The sequence below is a fragment of the Cyanistes caeruleus genome, chromosome 2 (assembly GCF_971803275.1).
Source record: "Cyanistes caeruleus chromosome 2, bCyaCae1.hap1.1, whole genome shotgun sequence".
Taxonomy (NCBI): Eukaryota; Metazoa; Chordata; class Aves; order Passeriformes; family Paridae; genus Cyanistes; species Cyanistes caeruleus.
Window position 1 is genome coordinate 6267946 of NC_141702.1, and position 25511 is coordinate 6293456.

Here is a 25511-nt window from a genome sequence, read left to right on the forward strand (position 1 = left end):
AATCGAAACCAATGCTTATAATGTGAAAATCTGTTGAAAATCTGATGAGATGAAACTTTCTTTGCTCAGCAAGAGCTGAAAGTCCCAAAGAGGCATGGGAGTGACTCCAGGAATTGGGGCTCCAAATGCAACTAAATATCTGCAAGTGTTTGGATCAAGGTGGCCATATCACAAGGAGAAGAGTTTTAGACCATCTCTGCAAACTTTCCACTTTCACAGGCTGTGTGGTAGCCAGCTCAGTCCTGATGTGCTTTTTATCACACCTTTTTTCACTATTCTGACCTCCAAGCAGTGAATATATGTATATGATACAGTATATGATCTGCACAGCGATGAAGTTCTGCCCCATGTCTCCTTACCCTCAGTCTGGGGCTCACAGTAGGGTCCATAGAAAGGCAATTTCTGCATGTAGCCACAGGGCAGGGCCAGCTCCAGGCTCAGAGAAGGGCAGGGCATTGCATCACTGCACACTGTGCTTGGCCAGGCATATCCATTCTCACAGAAGCAGCAGCTGCTGTTCTCACCACTGGGCAGGCAGACTGGAGACAGACAGACAGAGAAATACCATGAGAATGGGAAATGGGGCATAGCTACTGCAAGATAAATATTCATCTTTCTTCATGACAGGGATCTCAAAAATGTTGCCCTTCTTGTGAGTTCACTTGAATGATGCCACAGTGATGAGCTGACACCTTGCAAATTTTACTCTACTAATTGTAAATGACTAACCACAAATGGGAACCAGACTGGCACTGGGAAAGGTCAGATTAATTACTTTTACCTGGCATACTGGCCAGGGTCCCTTAATACTTTTCAGACTGGATATTTTTCACCTGACCTAAAAGCAAGTGTACAGGCTTTTAAAGATTGTAAGAGCAAGATCATTCAGAGTCCCAATGGCTAATGAGGTGTTGTGTTGTTCTGTCCCCTGGCAGATTCTGTGTGAGAAAATGTAACATTATCCTTAAGTGCTTTAAAGCACTAAAAAAAGAAACCAACCAAAAAGACCCAGCAAAACAAAACCAAAAACAAAACCAAAAACAATTCCCCTCCAAATAAAACACAAAACCAAACCAACCCTAGAAAAACCAAAAAAAATTCCCCAAAACCTTGCCCCAACCCTCCCCTGCAAGAAAAATTTAAAAAAACAAAACAGAACGGAGCACATCACTGTAATCTTTTCTGCTCTTAATGTGTCATTGGCAAAGTCAGATGTTAACAAACTGGTTTTCACACATTACATGTGAGCCTGAAGGCCTTTATAAGATGCATTTGCATGTAGTTTTGGGAACTTTTGAACACTTCTTTTCACTGCTTTATGGTTCACTGATAAAAAGGTATCAAATCTCCTCTGCTGTTGTAAATGCTTGGTGTGTTTGTATATGCTGCACTACATTACTCAAATGTGATGTTGCTCAACCACAACTCGTGTAATAAAACCTGTCTGATGATATCTTGCCCTGTTAAGAAGAGGTTAAGTGAGCTCTGTCTCATGCAGACTGTCTCTGTCAGGGTCAGAGTACAGCCTCTTACAGTCATCTACGTTCCAGATACAGGAGGAGGGAAGTAAACAGTCTGATAACTGCTGTCACCGCTTCCTGAAACTTGAAAGTAACTCGGACTGCTTGTTAGCTAAACTGGAGCAAAATCCTTTAGCTCTGGCTTCCTCCGGCTTTGTCCTTTCCTTAGGAAAAGAAAAGCATTCAGAGCTATTCCTAATGCCAAAATTATATAAAGAGGAGTGGTGAGAGACAGATAACAAATATGCTGTTGTGTGCTACAGCTTCAGCCTTGCTGGGTATTTCAGCAGGAGTTTCGCTGATTCCAAAGCATGACAGGTGATAAAAATGGGAGACATCAAATACTGACAAAACCCCATACTATCCAGAATAAACAAATCAATAACCAACCCACCTGTTGTAATGCTGATGTTTGAAACTGTTGTTTGTACATTTGAAATATTAATTGGAAGATTGATGTTTTTGAAATAGTCTTTGATTGGCTCCAGGTAAGATGAGTCCTGCAGGCTTACTTCAATGTCAACAGTGTACTCCGGAAGGGGCAGGTCAAGAATAAGCACTAAAAGAGAAATAGAATGAGACTGCAAAGCTGTGTTTGAGAGTAAATCCCAAATTGATGGCCTCTAGCTTAGTATATGGGGTCTTTGTTGCTATTTGATGGTAGCTTAGTGTGGCATTCTGCTTAGGGAATCCTCTTACTCCCACTCAGCAGATATTCTGCTCCTGTTCTATCTGCTGCTTGTCTGACAGAAGTCAGATTTCTCTGGTGTCAGAGCATAGGAAGCTGATAAAAATGACATCATATATTCATAGAATAACTGTCTCATCCCTTTTCTCCTTAGAGTCAGTAAGCTGATGGGTTGCCAACCACAGACTGAGCCATATAGGATTATCTTGTCTTTATCTCATCCCGTGAGTTTTCTCACTTTATCCTTCTGATTCTGTTCCCCATCACACTGAGGGGGAGAGAGAAAGTGGCACTGTGGTGCTTGGCTGGTGTTAAACCACTCCTATGGATGCTAAATCTGAACTAGAGTGCCTGTAGTTATTACAGGCCACATAGCTCTCAGGCCTGACTGAGAGCTAGCCTGAGAAATTCATGAGAAGGAATTAAAACAATTCTCAGGGACACTAAACAGCCTTGCAGGTGTTGTTTTACAGTCTTGTTTTCTCTTGCAGGAGAAGGCCAGGGGGGGTGATGGGCCCCCCTGACCAATGATGGTGATGTAGCACTTTGTTAACCAATAAGAGTTTCTTTTCTGTACCTTTCCACGTATCTGTCTATAAGACAGGCCTGAAGCAATAAACTAAGGAATTCTCGTGTTGTGACTCCCCTGAGAGTCCCATGTCGTTCTTCCTAGCCGTTCCCAATCGGAACGACACACACCTTGTCCTTGATGTTCCCTGTTCAGTACATCAAGAAATGCTGTCCCTAGCAGTGATTTCCCCCTTGGCCTACTAGAAACCTGTTGTTACCATACATTTGTGTACGTACTGTTTCGCTTCTGCCTTTGCATCTCCGGGTAGAAGCTTTCCTGCCTTAGCGTGCTGTCAATCTGTGGGGAGAAAAAAAAAACAGGGTAAAGCTCTGTGAGAATAACAAAGTGAAATTTTAGCTGCTGTTGTTGGCAAAAGGAAATTAGTGAAGAAAATACTGACATAGGTAATTTTTTCCCACTAATCTTGGCCTCACTTCTCTAACCTCCCATACCATCTTCCTCTTCAAACAGAAAATTTCTGTCATCCAAGCAGGGAAGGGTTAAGCACCAGCTGAGGGATGAACTGAGTTTGCAGATGCCTCTTTGCATATCTCTGCAAGCCAACTGTCCCAGTTCAGGAGGATTTTTATGTCTGAACCTATGGGGCTGACACAGTGCACTTTGTCCTGGGCCAGCCTTGTGAACTGCTTGGGGAACCTGGCCACTTGGCCTTTGAATCCAGAAACTGGACTCTGATCATCTTTTGCTTTCCTCTTTGCCCTGAGCTCCCACGTCTGCTGAGCAAAGCCAGCCTGAGCAGGAGAAGAAAGGGGATTGAAAAGCCTTGGTTCCAGTTGCCAGGTCAGCTATTTTGGGGCCATCAGTAACACACAGACCAGGGCAGGGGTAGCACCATTTCACTATGGTTGGGTTTACACAGACTGCAGCCAAGTGAGATTCAGACCATCTTATCTTTTTTTAATTGTGCCCTAAAAATACATTGGCACCACCGTTAGCAAGAAAGGCTAAAGAACAAGCAAAGACGCAGGCAGGAAATTTGCAGCTTTGCCAGTTTCTTGGTTCCTACTGAAACCTTTATTTACAGAAAGGGTGAATAGCTTGGCAACTCTTAAGTAATCTCTTTACATAAAGGAACCATCTGGTGTGAGATTAGAGCTGGGTTTTGTATCCCAGCTGTGCTGGGGTGAGGATCCCAAGGTGTGCTGGCACTTTCTGCACTGCTGGGATGGCACCTTCGTGTTAGAGGTTGGCTGCAGGAGTTATTGAAAGTGCACTGTGACCCACATCTTCCTCCAGGTTTGGACTCAGTGGTTTCCTCTTCCAGTTATTCTCCCAAACAACCACAGGGTACTGCTAGGTTGCTAAACACTTCACATATTTCACACCATTAAGTAATGACTCATCTGCAGGCTGTCCCATGAACAGTGGTGCTAAAAAGAGAGGTGTTGCTTTTTTCATGAAAACTCCTAAGTGCTGAGATGAAGACAGCTTGAAAAAACAGACCAAATGAAATATCTGGCCACTGCTAAGACATCCACTGAAGTGCAGATGAGACTGCTGCAACCAGACATATCTTGGTTTGCCAAAGCAGGGTGTAGTGGTAGAAAGAGCTTAAGGAGTTCCTACCTTCCTCTTCACATTTCCTTTCCTTTTTTTTTCAACTTTCCCAGAGAAGGAGGCTCTCCATTTGCTCACAATGGAGAAGATAAAAGAAGTATTGTCTGGTCTAATTATAATTGTGATGACCAAGAGTGGGTAGATTTGTAGACTAGTTTTCTTTATCAGTTTATATTTACTTCTATTTGGTTAGACCCTTTACTTTCTCTGTTCCTCTTTTGACTTTTTTGTTAGGGAAAATTTGTGCAGAAACTCTGTTAACAAATGCTTGTGCAGGATGAAGCAGAAAATGGTTTTCCATAATTCACACAGTTGGTGAAAGAGAAAGTATCTGTGAGGATTACTGAAAAAGTGGGAAACTGAAGTAAAATCTCAGTTCATGGGCAACATCTAAACACAAATCACTCAGGAGTGGAGTTTGGGTCATGTGCACTTGTCCTGCTGTTGAGACAGTTCTGTCACCTACCTGCAAACACGTCACATCTAGATATATTTGGTTCTTCTCTCACAGGATGGGTGAATTCCATCCCCAGGCAGTGTCCACATAAATGTTATGTAGACATTTCTCCAGGGACAGCAATTGAAACCCTTGCAGACCAACACAGTGAGAAATGTGTTTTGTTCAGTGTCTTTTGGAAAGGCTATAAGACTGGGAAACATGAAGAGCCCAGTTTTGGATTTCTCCATCTCTTTTACACACTCTGGGTTCAGATTCCCCCCTGGTCTTATTCTGACTTCTTCCAAGGTTTTGTGGGTGTAAAGGAGAACATCAAGGTGCTACAAGCAGAGACCCAATGAAAACCAGTGGGGCTGGGGAAGAATACTCACTACGTAGGAGAATGGATAGAAGTTTGAGCCCTGTGGTTTCTGGCAGCAGGCTGAGACCAGCAGGAACAGGCAGTAGAGAACTGTGGTGGTTGGGGGCAGCATTTTTCCTGGTGACTTTGCTGTGCAGCCTGAAAAGACAATGAAGCAAAGGGACCAGGGAATTTTCATCTGATTCACACCATAGGAAATACCAGCCCACTCCACAAAAACAGTGTGTTATGCCTCCCTCAGCAACTCTGCCTGTTCAGTCCATGAAAGACAGGCCTTAGAGCAAGGCCTGTAATTATTCCTGTGCATTGTCATTAGGCTGTTTTCCCTATTTCTCTTTTTTCTCATGTCAGCTGCACCTACTCAAACTACTAAAAGAAATTTCTTGGAGAAAGCAGAGTCATGAGCAGATTCCTAACAGGAACCAAGGAGGTACTGAAAATCTGCCATGAGAAAAGTTGACTTTGGATCTTCAAATATCCCTCTCAAATATCTTCAAATATCTTCACATATCCACAGCCAGGAGATGAGGAAACAGTTAGGAATGTTGCTGCAAGTGAGGGCCTGTCATGTTGCAGCAGGGAGAGCTCTGCTACCAACTGTATCCCACTCTGGAGAGGGCTGCAGCATCACCATGGGCTCAGCTACAGATGTCTGTGTGTTTGTTAACCCTTGGCTAGCAATGGACACAATGAAGAGTGGCATCTCCTGGAAATAATCTGTGTAATCTTGAGGTTTTAGCACACTTCTCCATTAATTGCACTGAAGTTAACAAATAGGTAAACTAGAATCTAGGGACCATGACACACAAGAATATAATGTGGTGCCTGAGATCACACACCCCCCACACTCCCACACACCCACACCCCAATAATATTTTCTACCTCATTAATACCTGAGCTAATTTAGTCACACAGCAGAATGGATGATGAAACATAAAGGGAGAGGTAAAATATTCATGGACCCTTATAGCAAGTGCTGACACATTTATGCAACCAAAGTGAAGAGAGAAAGCGAGGTGAAGAATACATAAAAGATATGCATTTTAGTATGAATATGCACTCTCTAGTTATTCCTAACAAAGTGTTTTCTTAGCTCCAGAACTAACAACTAGTAAAGAGCTACAGAAAAAGGCAGAACCCAAAAGGATTGTGAAAATCACTGAGGAAAGACTCTAAGCATAGTACTGAACAGTGCCTGAGTAGATAACATCAGCCTGATTAAAATCATGAACTCTTGTAAAATGACAATCTTTTTGAATTGAAAAGGCTGTTCATCCAAACTCAAGTCTTGCAAGGCAGTGAGTCACTAAAGGAAAACAGAAAATCAGCACCTTCTGAGATCAGTGGCTACCTATTGCAACCATCAATATCATTGATATGATCAAAATAATTTATCAGAGCTGGTGCTCCCAGGCAGAATGAGGCTTTGCTGGAACTTTTCCTGCTCAGAGGAGTCCATGACAGAAAACAACAACATGAACATGATCTGTGGTCTCACCTCGTGAACTGGAAGAGGATGGCAAGGAATTTGTAGCCAAGCATGCACTTGATATCACCAAAGAGGATGCCCAGAAGTCACCATTTATGACTTTTCTCACCAAATTTGGTTCCTAGAGAGATCCATCTGGAGTGGGACTTCACCTGGATACTGACCTGGTTAAAATATAGGAGGCAAAAGTAGGAATAAATTATTTTCTTTTCCAATACAGAGATGTCATCACTAGAGCTCTGCAGGAATGAGGTGTAAGCCAGTACCTTACTCTCTGTTCTGAAGTGAAGCAGAAAAGGCAGTGATCAGTGATGCAGCATGGTGGAAAATTTTACATGTTTGAGACTAACAAAAGCAAAGTCTGCCTGTGAAGATCTGCACTGGGGTCACAGGCAACTGAGTAACTCGATCATGAAATTCAGAACTGATAAGTGTAAGGTAGAAAGAAATTATCATGACATTATGTATTCTGTGATGGACTCTGAACTGACAATTACCACTCAAAAATGGGGTCTGAAGAAAATGTCAACTGAATTCTGAGATACAATTAAAGAAGGAAAATCAATTTTAAAATATTTTAGGATAGCAATGGAGGGAAAAAAACAAAACCAAAAATAAACCCCAAACCCTCCAAACCAACACAAACAAAACAAAAGCAAAACAGAAGTAAATAAAACCAGAATAAAATAAACAAACAAACAAAAAAAACCAACAAAAAAACCCAAAAACCAAACAAAAACCCCCCCTCTTTTATCTAGAGATCTGAGCTAGCACAGTATATGTACTCTTATACTCCTGTGCAGGAATAATGAAAAAAAAGGACATCACAGTGATTCAAAGCATCTTCCCACCCCACTCCAAAATCATTTAATGTAGAAGAGTGTTACAGGATTTTTTTAATCCAATCAATAAATGGCTAACAGAATTGGGGGAAATAAATGTGGGGAATTTTTTTTCAGTTTCCTGGGCACGTCTGTCACTATATCCAGAATTCTACAAAAGAGGCTGTCTTCCTGTTTTGAAGACATCATCCACTTGAAACAAACTCAAGACTTCTATGGATCTGGCTGATCCCAAGATCAGTATGGATTAAAGTGCATCATGAGGGAAACATTATAAGCTGTGACACAAGTTTTGAGACAGTGACATGACTTAATAATTGAAGCACTAACTAAACAAAGGTTTCTGGTAGCTTTGTATGTTCAGCATATTCTCATAACATACGGAAAAAATCTTAATCTGGACAAAGTGTTTGTGTCACATTGGTGACAGGTTGATGAAACAGGTAATAGAAAGGTGAAAAGGTCATTAAACAAAATTTATGAAGAGGGTAAAAACATCTGGCATAGTTTTGCATGTATCTTTTGCCCTGCTCCCCAACTTGCCTTCATATTCAAATGTTGTGGGTCAGCCTCTATTTTCAAACACATCTCTTGTGTGACTTCATGTAGCTGACAGCAAACACCCTCTTAACTGTACGTGTAAAACACCATATAGAGGACAACTCATGTAAATGAGAACTGGGCTGCTTCTCAGGCTTTGGTAGCTATTTAAAGCTCCAAAACATCCCCAGCCAATATCTAGAAAGCCAGAAAACCAGCAAACAAATTGCAAATGGGCAAAAAGTATTAAATGTTCTCCTCAAGCAATGTGGCTGTTCCCCTCATTCATTTAATTTCTCAATGAATAAAACATTGCTGTAAACATTTTAGAGAGCAAATTCTCAAGTATCTGTCTGCCTTCAGTGGGCAAAGCACACATGCAGACACATTCCTCCTTTCCTCATACAAACTGTCTCCTGGGAAACAATAAGTATCCTCAACTTATAAAGACCCAGAGAGCTACAGAGGTCCAGGTTTGCTACGAAATGCTTGTTCTCCACAGAAAATATTGTTTAAAGTTAATCCTAAAATGCAGAGGATTCCTAGAGGTAAATAACAAGGTCTCATTTTAACCCAGGACACAGGGGAGATACATGACCTTCTTTTTAATTTTTCTCTAAACTTCATGTTTTTATGAATTTTGTAAAATAATTGCACCTCTTGCAAATCCACTCAGCACAAGAGTCACCATCACACAGGTTTTATGAAAAAAAGACAACACCCGGAAATTTAATACGATTTACCTTCTCAGGTGGTTCAAATAGAAGATCTTCTAATTAAATTCATCTTAAACATCATCTGCTTTCTACCACAGCCCAGGTTGCTCTCTCAAAGAGATATTAAACTACAGGAACTTTTATAATTAGTTGAACAAGTTGTTACTGCCCAGAAAAGAAGTTGCCTCTAGAGCCTGCACTCAAATTTCAAGTATGAGGCTCAGCAGATATGCCACTGCAGAAAACCCACAAGGCATTTTAAGAGATATTTCCTGATACCATTCATCAGGTTGTACTCATTATTTCCCCCTGCACTGATCTGAGTCTCTCAGTGTCTTATCTGCAGATTAGTGGACTAACTTGTTCTGCTGCTGTTACTCACCTTCTTTGTTCTAGCAAAAGAGGGTGTTGAGGACTGAAAGAAGAAAAATCATGTTTTGTAGCTCTGGCAAAATGTCTGTGGGCTTTGACTTAAGCTATAAAGGAGGAAACCCATAAATTTTCCTACCTGAGCCGGCAGTATGCTCGCTGTAGGCTGGGCTGGAAGGCTCTATGGAGATACCTTTATGCCCTTGGAGAAGCTGCACAGAGATGCAGACCTGTGGCTCTGATGGCCACAGTAATTCCCAGAAATCAGGGGAAATTCTGATGTGTTATGTATGTTTCTACCTTGAACAAAATCTGGAGCCAAGAACACAATGAACAAATAGGGGACATCTGTCCAAGTAACAGTGGAGCCCTTGTCCCTACAGTGTTTGATAACAGTTCCTTTATCAATGGAATTTGTTTCCACAGCAGTGTGTGAGGCTGACTGAGCTCTGTGGAAACCCCTGGGATTTAGCTCATGCTGTGGGGGAATTATTTTTTAAACACTGATTAACTCAGGAGACAGGTCTGTTACCTTTTCTGCTAACCTGGTCACCTGCTGCTCCTTGCAATGAGTCAGATCTCAGCCATTTGCAGCAGTTTTAAGGTGATTAAATTGGCATGACTGATGCCCTCATTACCCTTACAGCATGTCTTTGTCATCACTGTTGCAGTGGCATCAGTCTGATTTATTGCCCACCCAAGCTGGTTCAGGAATCTGAACAAGCAGAAGACCAAGGCTTCATCTACAGCACTTAATGCCACCACCTCTGCAGACTGGTTTTATTGATGGCCTTGTGCTGGTGCTTTCCAGATTCTTACTCAGTTTAACTCCCTGTCCCTGCAGAAAACTAAAGCAGCTATAAGGTGTCCAATTCACTTTCATCTGAGTCTGATCAGCTCAGAGAGGGTCCCAATTAGTGCCAGGGCCAGAGCGAGGAGACGAGCAGCTAAGTGTCCCCAAGCAGGGAAGAGAGATGGGACAAGGGCTGGCAGACAGGGCAGGAGGGTAAGGATAAGGAGGACCTCTTCCTTTCTGCCCTGGCAAGCTGTTCAACACAAGTTCATGGTCTAACCCTACAGAAAAAATTGATCATTTTCTCCCAAAGTTGCTCCCTTGGCTGACTGCTTGCAGGTTTGAATGAGCAGCAGTGACAGTGCAGAGGCTGAGATGAAGAGGAGGCAGAATTGGCTTAGGCTGAGTTACCTGTACCTGTGGTAGAGTCACACTTCCCACACTGCTAGCCCTTGACTAGAAAACTGGTTTGTGGTAAACCTTCTTTCTCTAAACCTCCTCTTTTTCTCTTTGCTTTTGCTTTTGTGTTTTGGTTTTTTTTGTTGTTGTTGTGTTTTTTTTAAAATTTTAAGAAAGAGCATCCAGGGGTGTGAGAATGGGAAAGGATGTCAGCAAGGCTTTCTTAAAAGAGGGTTTCTACTCAAGGCTTATCATCAAACTGCACCCTAAAGGTATGAGAAATATTGGTTTAATTTGTAGGAAAATGTAAAATTATACAATGTCAGAGCATTTGGTATGTAATCAGCTTGGTATGTGAGCACAGGGGATGTCCTGATCATCCTGATGTTTTTTCCTGTACTCATCCATCATGTACTGTCATGTCACCAGAAACTCTGAATTTCCTGTATTCTAAAGTTTTAAAGTTTTAACACCAGAATATTTTTTATTTAAACATTTGAGTTCACAGGCTCAGGAAAGCAAGCAAGAGGTGTGCTAGAGGACACCTGCTCTGAACCAGAAGTGCTCATCCAAACCAAGGCAGAACTACAGGGATCCTGTAATTCACTGGAAATGTGCTGTTTTAAAAGCATTTTGCACACATTTCATCTGTCATGAAAGATGGACCAGGGTAAGGTTCCCACACAGCTGCACCCTGGGAGATACTGTTCAAAGAGAAACAAATGTGGAAACAACTTGGAAAGAAGCTGTTGTGGCTCTCTTAACTCACCCATCCTCATTCCAGTCCTGGACATTCACGCTTCAGTCTCATGACTAGAAATTAATCTCAGCAACTTGTGCAATCAAACCCTGTTGGAACCCTGGACACAGAGAATTTCATGCTTTCTGTGTTGACAGGCACAGACCCACAAGAAAACATTGTGTGTGACCTGAGGCCATGGAAAAGGCTTACAAAATTAATAGATAGAACTGAAACTGTGAGTGTGTAGTTTAAAAAGAAATGTGTTATATCACTTAGTGGAAAATTTAGACTTTAAGGTTTTAGAATACAGTAATACATATGCAACAAGATGGAGGTTTTAGGGTGTTAACCTGTCTTGTTCTTTCTTCCTTCTTCTTCATGGTTTTGGGTGGTATTGGGTGATTGGATAAAAAAGTATGCAGTGTGGAACATGGGTGTTTGGTTATAGGGTTAAAAGTAAAAATAAATTACTTGGCATTTGATAATTGGATTGTTTATGCTTAAAAGGCCTTGTGGACAGAGCCCTAGGCCACCATTTGTAGCTAGCTGGATTAGTGTGTAGAAGTGCTTACTGACTGCAAAAATGTAAGATCTGTAAGAAAAATAAACATCCTAAAATGGCAAAAGCCATCTCTCTGCTCATCAATCCTGATCCTGGGGAAAAGAACCCAGAGACTTTTACAAAAGCCCACTGTTAATTGTATTCAAATGCAGAAAAAGATGCCAGAACCTTCAGAACCTGGACACAACACTGAAGATTCTTACACCATCTGCTGTTCTTGAGTCTGAATTTTGTGTGTTCAGATGGGCAAAGTTGTGTTTTTAACATGTGAGAGCAAAGTGAATCCCAAGCATATTGGAGCTAAATAGATGTAGCTAAATAGATTGGAGCTAAAGGTAGATTACCTTGAGATAACAGTTTTTGGGGTAAATCTGAGTATGCCTCGGGCTTCATTTATTTTCTCTATCACATGACTTTAGATAGTTTTGCCCACCTCAGTCTTGCAGAAATTATTCTGGAGAGAGTCCTAAGAAATTGCTACCTAAATTCACTCACTGTAACAATGCTGAAATATCATGATTAGATTTTTTAGCAAATATTTTTAATTGAAGACCTGGGAGGTAACAAAAGTGCACTGTGTGATGCTGTTGATGTTTTGGCTGGAGCCCTGTGTCCGGATGTTGCTGCACTGGAGCACATCCAAAGGAGAGCCATGGGAATGCTAAGACAAGAGCATTGTATAACCTCAATGACAAGAGCAATAATCTCGTGAACAGGCTGAAGGTTGTGCAGATTAGATAGGACAAGACTCAGGTATGGACACAGTAACAGTTTGTCCCTTGAAAAAGAGCTGACATGGATGTTCACAGCCACAGCTGGCTGAAGGATGTTGTGAAGTCACATTATCTGAAGCAAAAGTAAATATTCTGGTGATTATGGAAAATATGTAATTGTAACATTTAGAAGCATAAAATTAGGCTACCCAGGGTGGCTGTAAAGTTTCCTTCAGTGGAAGTTTTTAAGAACAGGCTATACAATTGCTGACATGAAGGAGAGCCTTTGATTCTGCTTCCTTGTGGGTTTGTGGCAGTGGGGTGACGGGTAGATTGTTTGCTGATCTCTTCTAATTACCTGTGTATCTCTACACTTCTTCAATTTGTGCAATAAATTAATTCAAAGAGATTCAGAGGAGATGTGCAAGAGCACAGATCTGTCTTCTCAGAGCCGTGTTTGGACTGACCAGGGCAATCACTGTTCCCCTGTGGCTGGCATTGCTAAAACATCAAAAATCTTGTGTTCTGTTTGGGGGCCCTCATGACAGGAAAGCCATTGAAGTACTGGAGTGTGCCCTGAAAAGAACAACAGAGGTGGAGAAGGGTCTGGAGCATGGGTCTGCTGAGAAGCAGCTGAGGGAGCTGGGAAAGAGGCTCAGCCTGGAGAAAAGGAGGCTCAGGAGGGACCTTCTCAGCCTCTACAACTCCCTGACAGGAGGGTGAAACCTGGTGGGGTTGGGCTCTGCTCCCAAGTAACAAACAACAGGACAAGAGGAAATGGCCTCAAATTGCTCCGGGGGAGGTTTAGATCGGACATTTAGAAAAATTTCTTCAAGGAAGGGATGGTCAAGCACTGGAACAAGCTGCCCAGGGCAGTGTTGGAGTCACCGTCCCTGGAGGTATTTAGAAGATGTGGATATGTGGACTTGAGGGATGTGGTATGGCAGTGTTGGGTTAATGGTTGGACCCAATGATCTTAGAGTTCTTTTCCAATCTGTGATTCTACCTTAGACAAGTTTAGGAATTCCTTTCTGGATCTTCGCAGCACAATATTCTCACTGGTTTAAGCACAGAGGACGTAAACTTTATCTACAGCCCTATCAAGGGTTTCTCCAAAACAATATTTCCAGAGGAGGGAGAGGGTTCACACCTTTTTCTACATCAGCTCACATTTTCCATCCTTGTTTGTGCAGTATTTATCTTTCATTTTGACCTATGATTAATACTTTAGATTCCTCTATTCCTTCATCAGCCTTCCCGTGAATTGTTGATGACCTTTTTACTTACCCAGATAATCTACATAGAAAATGAAAATAATTTAGACCCAGCTATCTGAGGATCAGGTTCAAATCATACCATGAACACGCAGGACTTCCTGCAAGGAGAGAATGACTCTCTAGGACTCATGTTTGCAGGGCAGAGTAGCTGAAATAGCAACCATTTAGCTGGATGACTAAGGGCACAGAAAACACTGCCCAGCTGAATGTCTGAATTATCACATTCTCCAGGCATTCCTAATACTCTGAGAGAAGACAGAAAGAAGTTTCTGCAAGTGTTTTTAACACATTCTGGACAGTGCCAGTTAGCCCTGCAATGTTTTCCTAGCCCTCCTGGCACAGTTCACAGTTGGACCTACTGCTTGTCACTGGAGAACAGCAATCTGCCAGATCAGTGAGGGTATTCTTGCATGAATAAGCATCAACTGCCACAGTTACTGGCTAAGCATTAACTCAGGGAAGGAGGAAGGTGAGAAACAGTCTGGCACATTTGGAGAGGCATGAACACTATCCTGGTTGCTGACCAGCTGTACAACTGACCCCTCTAGGAAGGTGCCACACCAAGGCTGGACCTCAGGCCAGCCTCTCCCATGGGACTGGGTGACAATACACCTGCACTTACAGCCATATCACTGTGGTAGGACAGGAAGGGCATCTTTGGCAGGGAGGTGATGCCCACAGGATTCTTGGGGATGGTCCTGTGCACAGCAGAAGCTGGATTCAGCGATCCTTGTGGGTCCCTTCCAACTCAGTATATATTGTGGTTCTGTGACAGCTCATGGCTTCTATGGCCTTGGCAGTACAGTGTGATACAGACACCTGGGTTCTACCAGAGCCAGAAATAACATCTGTTGGCATTCTGTATAATCCCTTGCAGCAGGCCTGCTTCTGTAGACATTCTCTCAGACCTGTGACTCCTTACTTGGGTTCCTTAGCTCAGGTAACCTCTGTTCACCCAGAGGGACTTGGTCTATTCCACCTCGTCCTTCTGTCTGACTAACCAACTCTATCTCTTACTGACAGACACATTTGTAAGCCTTTGTTATCATGCCAGTCATGTCTTCTTTCTAGAACCTTTCTGACAACATTTCTCATGTGATGTTATGACTTAAGAAAAAGATGATTTCCTGATTCTGGATGCATCTTAAGCACAATGTCCAGCTCCTAAGCTCCCCAGAGAGACAAGAGAGACACACTGGACAGAGCCCAGCAAAAGGCCGTGAAGATCTTCAAGGAGTTGGAGCATCTGTCCTACCAGAAGAGGCTGAGAGACCAGCTTAGCCTGGAAAAGGAAAGGCACAGGGGGATCTTGTCAATGTGTGAAAATAACCCAAGAGGGAACCTAAAGATACCCCCAACCTGGAGTGGCTTCTTTGGTAAGGGGTTATAAATGCAGAAGTGGAAACAAGCAGTTCTGTTTCAGAAGACACACAATTATCCTTCCCCATGCAGCCATCCCACACAGAAGTATTTTATTCCTGTTGGCTGTCACCTTTCTACTTGCTGTGTCTGGGAAAGTGGCCCCTCTTGTGCTGAAATGGAGATTAATACACCTTTGGCATCAGCAGGAAGAAGAAAACAACCAACCTTGCAGGTGCCACACATCTTCAGCCAGCAGTTCTTTGTGAGGTGGGCATTAGTCCACAGCCTAAGTGCTTGGTCCTCTGCCCTGGCTGTGAGACATGTCCTGTATCACTGAGGCCAAGAGATCCCTGTGTGGTCAGGCAGCCGCATTCTGCTTTAAAGCCTCATTGTAAAAGCCTTTAATTAAGTGCTTTTTACTCCTTTGTTCACACTGAGGGACCATTCTTCATCTTTTCTAATGGGCTCTGGTTGCTTAGTGTCATGAACAGATTTGCCCTTGGTTGGATCCAAGGATTCTCTAGCCCAGTTGGTTCTTATCCAACAAGGGCTATAGCAGAGGCCCTTGGGAAGAGTTTTACAAAAATGAAGTAAGTTTGCAGCAGCTCATATTCAGAATGTTCTTTCCACTTCTGGCTATCAGAGCTACAGGGATTTCTAGAGGCAAAGGCAGGTCATTGGTGTTTAACAGCCCTAATGGCCTATTAAGCTGACACAAATGAAGCAAATTATAGGAAAACCTACCAGAGTGTGCAGAATACATAATTTGCAGGAGCAAGTAGGTCTGAGTTCTTTTGCTTGCTTTGAATCTACCACTCATTAGGGTCAAGTTCGATCCTTAATTGTCAAACTAGATAGCACAAATTTTTCCATGGCCTCATACCCCATATGTCCCTTTCACATTCCCCATCAGCTGACAAGGATGAAGAGTCCTATGCCATTTTAGCACAGCAGTCCTCCTGCCTCTTTGGTACTTGTTCTACATCTTTCCACTTTGGCTGTATTATTTTGGTAATATAGTTAAGCTCAGTTGTCCCCATGCCAGCATTTTCCTGTGGCTTGAACAACTCTGCCTCCCTCTAGGTATTTTGGATGAAAGGCCTATGGTGCTGAGAGATGAGGAGATGAAGGATGCCTGAAGAGAGGATCCAGGAACTGCTACAGGTTAGGTGTGAAGGGAGGGATCTGTGGCTGGCACAGGACAGTTTGGCTCCATGGCTAATGTCCTAGGGTGACTTTATGATATTGGTATCAGTAGCCAGTAGCAGCTGAACCTTGGTTACCATTAGCAAACAACTATGGAACATTTTCTCAGTCTCAAACTCTGGGGCTGAAACCTTGTTTTCACTGCCTGCCCAGTTTGTTATTCCTCAGCCACAACAGAAGAGCTTTCCTTTCTCTGCATAAAGCATGACCTTTGGGTAGTGCGTAATAAGTTGGATGATCAGACAATGTTTGTTTCAGACAGAAAACACACAATGACTTTAAGAAACACACACCCAGGCACAACAATATTTCATGGGAGAGTTGGCTAAAAGGGAAAGGGGGGACAAGGGAAGTTGCACTGACCTTAGATAACACATCTGAATGAGAACAAAAATAAAATAAACAGAAATTAATCAAGGACACAAAACTGAACTGCTTGGTGATAAGGATTCAAACAGGCAATAAACAAGCTGTGGCATGCTTTCTCTATGATGTTTGTGGAACTGTGTTATTCCAGCTCTGTGGTGGCATAGTGCAGGGGGCTGAGTTTGATGGGATACTCAAGGATCTCTCAGACAGGAGCAGATGTTTTGTTTTCTGGGAGAATAGAGGGGTAATTCTCACTTTTGTTGATTTTGTGCAAACAGATGTCATGGCAGTCATAAGTAAGGGATGAATATTCCCCATGCAACATGGCACATTAATATGCCAGACTGAAAACAGTGATAGCTGCAACCAAAGTGAAATGGCATTTAAATCAGCACTTTACTAGAAAAAGAAAACCCAATTCTTGTCTTCTTCCTGGCAGTTCTTTCTAACTTCCACTCCTCCTTGACCTTCATGTTGGAGTTTCATAGAGAAGGAACAAAGAAGAAAGAAATAAGAGTGCTAGTCAATTAATTCCACCCTCCTATTTCAGCCCTTTGTATGCAGCTGAGTACCACATTTTTGGAAAGACTGTGGAACAGAACACATCAGATCACCTCTGACGACTGGGATGGAAGAAGGGATGTGCCCATGAACCTTCTCTTCTCCTTGTGCTTTTTGGAGCATCTGCAGTGGGGTACAGGCCTAATTTGCAGTGAGAAGTAACTCAACATGATATTTGAAACTCAGCACTGTGGGAGTACTGGGGAAGGAGGAACTTGCCAGGTACTCCCATATCAACGTAGTGAAGAGTGAGGTCTAACAATATCCCTTGCAGTGGAATTTCCATGGGCTGCAATGAGTTTTGGATTGGGTCCCTGAGTCAGGCCAGACATGACTTACCTCTATAGACTAAAGTACTAGAAAGTCTGATGACTGCATGCTTCCTGCTCATTTCATTTTATTAACCTCTTGAATTTTTTCCTGTTATTGCTGCAAGTGCAGCTGGCTGTGTAGGAAGCTCCTGGAAGTAGTGTAGGTGTCAGCCTTTTGGAGTTTGTACAATCCCACTCTGGACAGAGGGCGTTTCCTTTCTGAGGGCCTGGCTTGTCACACCTAGCAACAAAAAGATGGAAGTACAAAATAGCATCCATCTTTTGCACATAGAATCATATAAATGGAGGGAAATCCCTCAAACCAGTGAAGAAAGGTCTCTGTTGTCCATATTTCTTAATTGCCTTCTCTAATGATAAAGCCTGAGAGAAAAAATTGTTTCTATTTTGTTCCACTGATTTCACTTCCAGCCTTACTATTTTTGTACTGATCTGTCTTCCAGAGCACAGAGAACTCAGAAAGGCTAATTAGTGCTACTGGAAGGCTGCACCTGTGTTTAATATTTTCAAAATTATCAGAACTCTTATACCTTCATCATTGGCATTCAGGTGTAAAATCAAGCCACAGTATCATCAATACAGATGGGACTAGTTTGTTTTACTAGAGTTCAGAAGGTTTTAAGGAATAGTAGACTTTAGACATGCTTATCCTCATTCAAAACTACATCACACTTCAGACTGACAGCAGGGATGATCCAAACTTGTGAATCCATGTGGTGCTTGTTGGGTTCACATGGCATAAAAACACAGCAGTGCAAAGAGAAATTACACCCGATGACAGGTTTGCTCTTGAGATACAACACTAAGGAACGGCATTTTTCCAGCCTCAGGATGCCTTTGGAAAGCTTAAACAAACACCTGCCATGAGTTGTAGGGCCTGAGTAGATGAACTGCTGAGGTCCCTTTCTGCCTTGATTTAGGAGGCCTCGTCTTGTAGTTACCATGTTCCCTGTCTCAGACAATGCTAACACCAAGACTCACAGGAATCCTTCAAAGAACAGTGTGGGCCAGGGGCTGTTCCCAGCCAGCAGCAGAGATTCCCTTGTTTAGAGAGAACTGGGGAGTTCAGGCCCACCGTGGTGAGCCATGCCCTGACCGATGGATTCAGGGTTAGCACACCTGCCCTGTTGCTGTGACACTGTTTCTCCTAATTGTAGCGTGGCCTAAAATAAAATGCACATTTCAAGAACAGGAAGGTTCTCCTGCTCCCTTCCAGCTCAATGGGATGAAGCTGGTGCTGAACTTTGCTCATATTTCCTACAAGAAGTTTTCTGAGGCCTTTGTGTTTCTCCCTGATGACTCTACAGGCAATCTAGGCCTTACTTCAGTAGGAACCTCCTGTGCTTCAACACCCTCAAGAGAACCTGTACTTATGTTAGGGACAAGGGAAGTTTCCATTAACTGCTGTCAGATGGATTAAGCATTTGTCAAGTTCAGTACTATCATGCTGGAAGAGTGCTGGAAGAACCATTGCAAGGCTGTCCAGAAACAAGATGCTAACAAAAAGAGCAGACAGCTTTTAAAGCAGATTTTCAATAATAACACAGAACATCTCCTCTATAAGGACAGACTGAGAGATCTGAGAATGTTCAGCCTCAAAAAGAGAAGGTTCCAGGGAGGCCTTAGACCTTCTTCCAGTACCTAAAGGGCTGGAGTGACAGGACAAGGGGTGGAGATGGCTTTAAACTAACAGAGGACAGGTTTAGATTAATAATTAGGAAGAGATTCTTCCCTATGAGGGCGGTGAGGCCCTGGCACAGGCTGCTCAGAGAAGCTGTGGCTGCCCCACCCCTGGAAATGTCCAAGGCCAGGCTGAATGGGGCTTGGAGCAACCTGGGATAGTGGAAGGTGCCCCTGCCCATGGAAAGGGTTGGAGTGAGATGGATTGACATCCTTTCCAACCCAAAGCATTCTGTGATTCTATGATTTTACAGTCTGTGTGTCCTAATTGCAATAAGGGGCAGAGTTTATGAACAGCAGTTGAACCTTCTAAGCCATAGACTTTAAACAGGATGGATAACAAGAGGAAGGAAGGAAGGAAGTGCCATCAGTCCTGTTTCATTGCCAGAGACGCTTGAGGCATGTACAGGCTCATCTGGGATCTCAGATCAAGGATCACCCAATACAAATTTTAGGGACAATGTGCAGGAATTTAAAGAATTTCTCTCTCAAGAAGGCACATCAAAACAATTTCAGGAGGAAGGGGCATTCTGTGAATAGCCTGTCATAAGGCACGTAGGGACATCTTTGGAATGAAGATGGCTTTCACACACTCAGCCTAATGGTCATGGAGGGCCAAGCCTTTGCTCACAGGATTGAGCTGAAGCAGGAACTCTAGTAGAGCTTTTCCTCTGTGTATGAACAATTGGGGGAAGCTCTGTCGTTTTGAGGAATTTCCGAGGACAGTAAATTACATACTCGATCACAGCTCTATTATGTTTTGAGGGAAGGCATTTGGAAATTAATATTTCATATTAAGATTTAAATAGGGCATGCATACAGCTCTGCTGCTCACAAGCACCCTCAAACCTGGCTGCCACAGCGTTCTCCATCCTGTTGAGGTGAGTTTAAGCAGACCCTGGGCTGGCAACAGCCAACCTTGTAAGCAGATCGTGTGCCTCAGTTCTCTGCTGCCAAACAAGGATGATATTTGCTGTCTCTGCTTCACCGGGTGCTTAGAGAGACCCTGGGGCAGGAAAAACCCATCAGTGATTGCACTAATGATCTGATAAAGCAAGACTTGTGGAAGTACATAGAAAGCAAATGAGATGTGGCTCCCTTTTCATCAAGAATGAAGAAATTCAGTGCCATGAGTGGTCGATATTATTACTTCCTGAAACAAGTATTACCTTGTCAGCTGGTAACAAGTATTACCATTATCAGCTGATGGAGATGACACAAGGGAGTTTAAAGGTTTTTTTCCTGGGCTGGGAAGAAAACTTCTGTTTATTCAAAAGTGGTGCATTGGAAGGTGAAGGTTGATATCCTGTTTTCATGGCCTGACCCTGGTCTGAAGCTATACACCTACACAGACACTCATTTACTGCTCGTCTGTCAGAGGGGTGGAGGAGAGAATAGGATGAGAAAAAGTGCAAGAACTAGTGGATTGAGATAAATAGAGGTTGATAGGGAAAGAAATAGGAGAGAAAAAAAACACCTGATGTGAAAGCAATCCCTCACTACCTCCCACAAGCAGATATATATCCAGAAAATGTCCAAGCAATGGCTGGTTTGGAACACAGCCCTGACTTCCACTATTATTTTTTTTGTTACTGAACATGATATTATGTTTTGAAACATCCTTTTTGTGAATTTAAGTCAACTTTTCATGTTGTAATCCCTCCCAACCCTGATCCCTCTCACTACAGAGTCAGGAGTAAGAAAGGAAAAGCCTTGATGCTCTGCAAGCACTTCTCAGCAGCACCCAAAATGGCATCAACACTTTTTCAGCCACAAATCCAAAATAAAGCACCTTATGAGGAAAGTTAATTTAATCCCAGCACACCCATCTTGTTTGGATTGCTCAAATGAGAATTATGATGGAGAGGGGAGGGGTTTGGGGCAGAATTCATTGCATGCTTCCACAGGAATAAACTGAAAATTATGAAAAAGATATAAACTCTTTGTATATATGGTGAATTAAGGTTACAACATCCATGTCACGTCATGGGATGGCTGTGAGAGTGAAACTTCTTCCAGGCCACCACCAACAGCAGATAAGCCCTCAGAATAGGCTGCAAATATAGTCAAAAACTCCTTAACAAAGTCCACTGGTGCAGCACTACAACATGCAAATATAGCAGTGTAATTACTAGACATCTGCTACAGAGAATTATCTGCTTTGCAGGAGCTAATCTTTTTTAAAAAAAAAGCCCAACCAAATAAACGAGGAATCAATCATTAGTCCATCAGAGAGAAGCAAGCCATCACAAATCTTTTGCTATCTCTTTCCCATTTTACCTGTTCCTGCACACCCACTTTGTACATTCCATCTCATCCACACTCTTAATACAACCAGTTCAGGGCCACTATCACAGCCCCACAGTTCCTGCCCTCACCCAGTGCTGGCTCAGTCCTCTCAGGATGCTGCCCAGCACAGATAAGGGGACGAGCTGCTGCTCCCTCACCAGCAGGGCAGGTGCTGGATCAGATTAACCCATGGGTGTAACTGCCCCCAGGCAGACTGAGCTACATGCAAGATCATTTGAGAAATAAACTCTGTATAAATATGTAATTGGGGTGGATCTGCTCATGAATGTCAATTGAGCCCCTTTTGAAGATCATGATCCTAAGAAACTGTTTCATAGAAAACTGGAAATAGTTTTCTGCAAGGAGTTTGGTTTTACTATGGACTCATCCCATTTGATCCTAAAAATCCATGGTTCTTGCACAAGGCTGAGGTTAATTCCACTTCTGTTTCAAGTGCAATACAACCCCAAAATAATTATGTCTTCATGGATGATGCAATTCACTTCCATGCTTCTCTGCTGTCTTCTGGCAAACTGTGAATCACAGACCTGAGCAGGTAGGCTCTTTGGTCAAGATGAATGGGTTAAAAAAAGGAACTCTAGTAAAGGCTGCATTAGTCTTTTGTGTTATAACAATGAGAGGAAGCTCTGCCTAGTTTGAGGAATTTCCCACGTCTCCAATTCAGATGTTTGAGAACTGCTTTATTAAGCCTGCCTAAGAGGTGTTAAAAAAATAAAAATAACCAAGAAGATCAGGACAAAGATATCTTCCCAGTGCCTACGCATGTTCTCTTTGTTTGTTTTTTAAACCTGGACCACCAGACACAAACTCAGACGAATTTTAGGGAAGTAAAATAGTGACAGATGCCAAATAGTCACAGCAGGTTCCTGCTGACTGGCTGACCCATCACTGAGTTCAGTCAAGTGTCACTGCTACCCAGGTGCTAAAGATTTGCAAAATTTCTTTAAATATCACTTCATTCTGTAATGCCACCAGACATCACTGGACAGGTTAAGTGACAAAAATAGATGGGGAATTTTCTGGGTGAGAGGAAAATCTATTGCAAAATACCATTTTCATCATGCAACAGCAAGTAATGGAAATGGGAGAAGCGGAGCCTCAGGCTTTCAGATTCACAGCATCCTTTGCCTTGCTATTTTCTTGCTTGTCACATGCCCATTGCCTCCTAAAACTGCCACTGAAAGCTTGACTTATAGCATTCAAACAAAAACACCTTTATCCCCCAAATCCAAAATCTCATGCATGTAGGTGAGCATCGCTTTCCCTTGATGGGGAGAGAGAAACAAGGTTGTACAGGGTCACACCACAGAGCTGCTTTTTTTCTGAATCATGACCATTTAAGCAAAGTGGATACTGCTGCACCAGAGATGTTTGGAAATGCAGCAAAACTTTTGGGAGTTTCAACAGAGGTGAAAGCATCAGAAAGCCTCCCTGCAGCACCGGCAGCAGCACTCCAGCACAACACCATAAAACTTGCTTTCATTTAAACAGCTGAAAACGTAGATAGAAAAGAATGGAAACAAGGTAAATCTGATGCTCAAAACCAGTATACAGCAGCTTCTCAGACCATGATTGTGGGTGCCCCAAGTCCCTCTCCCCTGTCAGAAAGTTTCTAAAATGAAACTGAAGGGAGATTGCTATTAAAAGAAACAAACCCACCGTTCTATACAGTAACAAAATACAGCGCCTGCATCTGCATTGCAAATTCCAGCCACTGTAAGTACAAAACAAAGTGGAAAAAAATTCTTAATGCTATTGCAGTTGACTTTTTTTCCCCTCTGAAACTCTGCAGCACAACTTAGGAGGTAATAAATGCAATGAAGATTAGCACAACATTTCCGTGCACGTTCCTCTTTACCTCTGCAGCCCCAAGCTTAAACTAAAGCAATCATAACCTCTATTAGCATTTACTAGCCAAGTGAACAGGCAGTAGCAGTTTGTCAGAAGCTTGAATGCCTTAATTCATACACTGAACAGCCAACTACAGAAAACTGCCAACTAATCACCACAAAATGAAACCTGTGCCGATTGCAGCTCAGCTGGCAGAGACCTGCGGCAGGTTTACAGATGATGCAAAGCTCGCACCACACTGTCAGAATCCAGACCCAAAAATTCCTTCAAGCCATCCTTGCCCGCCCCAAAGTGTTAAAGCCATGCCACATTTCACAGACAGCATCCATACCTGTGGGGCAACAAGTGCTGGTCCTGTCCGAGTCTTTTCCAAACTTGTCCTCTTGCGCTGGGATGGAAACTTCCCATCCAAGTGTCACCTCCTGCCTCAGCCTCTGCCCTTTGTTTTCCCAGGATCTCGAGACACACCTGCTTTTCCCGGTGTGCTGTTGCTTCTTGGGTTTGGGGTTTGTTTTTTTGTCTTGCTCTTCTTTTTGGAACAAATTAAACAGACCGTGAGCAATTCTCAGTGAGCAGGAGAAAGAACCTTTTGGCTTGTGGTGATTTAATCAAGCAAACCCCGTGACCTCCCTTTCCTGCGATCACTGGGAACTGATCCCTTCTCCACCAGCGCAGGGTGGAGTTGCAGCTAAAAAGCACAAGCTTGAAAGCTGGAAGGGCAGGACAGGTCTTCCTCCTCTGTTTGTTGTGTCAGAGAACATGGTGATTCCTGCTGCTCCGAAACACGGAGGTGACCTCTGGCCAGGAAGGAACCTGGAAATATTTTCTAAGCGATTTCCTACGGCTGGGGGGGAAAGTGGATGTGAGGGACACTTGGGCGGGGGTGGTAACAGAGCTTCTGAGGAGTGTGATTTCAAGATGAGCAAAACACTTTTTTGGTCATCAGTGGTGTGGATGGAAAAGAAATTTTTTTAATTTTTTTTTTTTTTTTTAACACAGGATAAACTATTCTAAGGGTCTCAGTTTTCACTGTACTGAATAATCTGGAGCCTACAGGTGCTGCTCAGACTTTCAGCTATGGTGCCTTTCATTCTAAGATGTGCTGAAATACTCTGCAAAGCAATAATGGAGAGCCATTCCACACAGAGCTTGTGTTCAGCAGCACCCCAGCAATCCAGCTGTGCCACAAGGGCTCCCTGTCAAGCTGCAGAAGAAATCTCAGCACGCTCATCAAGAACAACTTTTCCTGGAATAGCCCTTAAACTGTGCTTGCAGGTCCTTTTGCCTCCAGTTGGGGCTCTCAGAGTGGATTTTTCAAGCATTAGCCAAATGACTACACCCCTGGAAGGTGGGGAAGGTGTCCCACAGCTCAGTCCTGGTTATGCTGATAAATGAACGACACTGTAATGGCTTCCTTAGAATCACAGAATCATAAAAGGGTTTTGGTTGGACAAGACCTCTAAGGTCATGGAGTCCAACCATTAATGCTGCTTTGCCAAGCCCATTTCTAAACCATGTCCTCAAGCAGCACATCTACATCTTTTAAGTCCCTCCACCACTTCCCTGGACAATGTGTTCCTTGCTGTTATCTCTCCTGGCTTTGCACCATGTCTGACATTCTTGCAAGGTAACTGCAGTCCTGTGGCCCAACATCAGATGGCCCATGGCACCTCTCCTCTCTGATGAGGGGTATCAGCTTCTACCTCTTGACTGTACAAGTAGCTGAGAACAGCTTGTCCCTTTGTGTTTCAGGGTCTGACTGGGGTGTGTCTGGACCATATTTCTGAGGATGTCCTAAGATGGAAAATTGCACCTGGGACTCCAGATTCTACATACAATAGCACCCTTCTTTCTGCATGCAGCAAGAATTTATTTTAGCAACCTGGTATCTCCACTCTGGATCACTTTTAAGTTACTCTACCTGATCCAGGTCATACTGAAAAAGCAAGAATGGACATTTGGACATTTCACTGCTGCATACACCTCACCCACATGCTCACTGACATATACTTCTAGCAACAGAGAAGGAGAGAAAGGGACAGAGGGAGCCTGGGCAACACACTCCATTTTTATGTGCTTTTGATTAATGAGTGTGATCCATATTTCCTTCTATTCAACAGTAACCTCTGTATCTGGGGCATACCAATATCCAATATAATCCAATACCTATATCCAATATAAATCATTAATGCTAGGGGTCACTAGAAAGAAGATATAGCAAGTATT

At 43.0% G+C, this 25511-nt stretch overlaps 1 protein-coding gene across 1 annotated transcript in view; it reads right to left on the minus strand.

Annotated features, from left to right (window-relative positions):
- The window catches only part of ADGRF5 (adhesion G protein-coupled receptor F5), a 42101-nt gene extending 18064 nt beyond the window's left edge, over positions 1-24037 (minus strand). The window contains exons 1-6 of the mRNA XM_086875624.1: positions 23617-24037; positions 6674-6828; positions 5186-5313; positions 3016-3076; positions 1915-2079; positions 360-539 (exon numbers count right to left, since the gene is read on the minus strand). Of these exons, the coding sequence (XP_086731750.1) occupies positions 360-539; positions 1915-2079; positions 3016-3076; positions 5186-5287 (508 nt within the window). The 5' untranslated portion in view covers positions 5288-5313; positions 6674-6828; positions 23617-24037. The remainder of the gene's footprint in view (positions 1-359; positions 540-1914; positions 2080-3015; positions 3077-5185; positions 5314-6673; positions 6829-23616) is intronic.
- Between the last annotated feature and the right edge of the window lie 1474 nt (positions 24038-25511).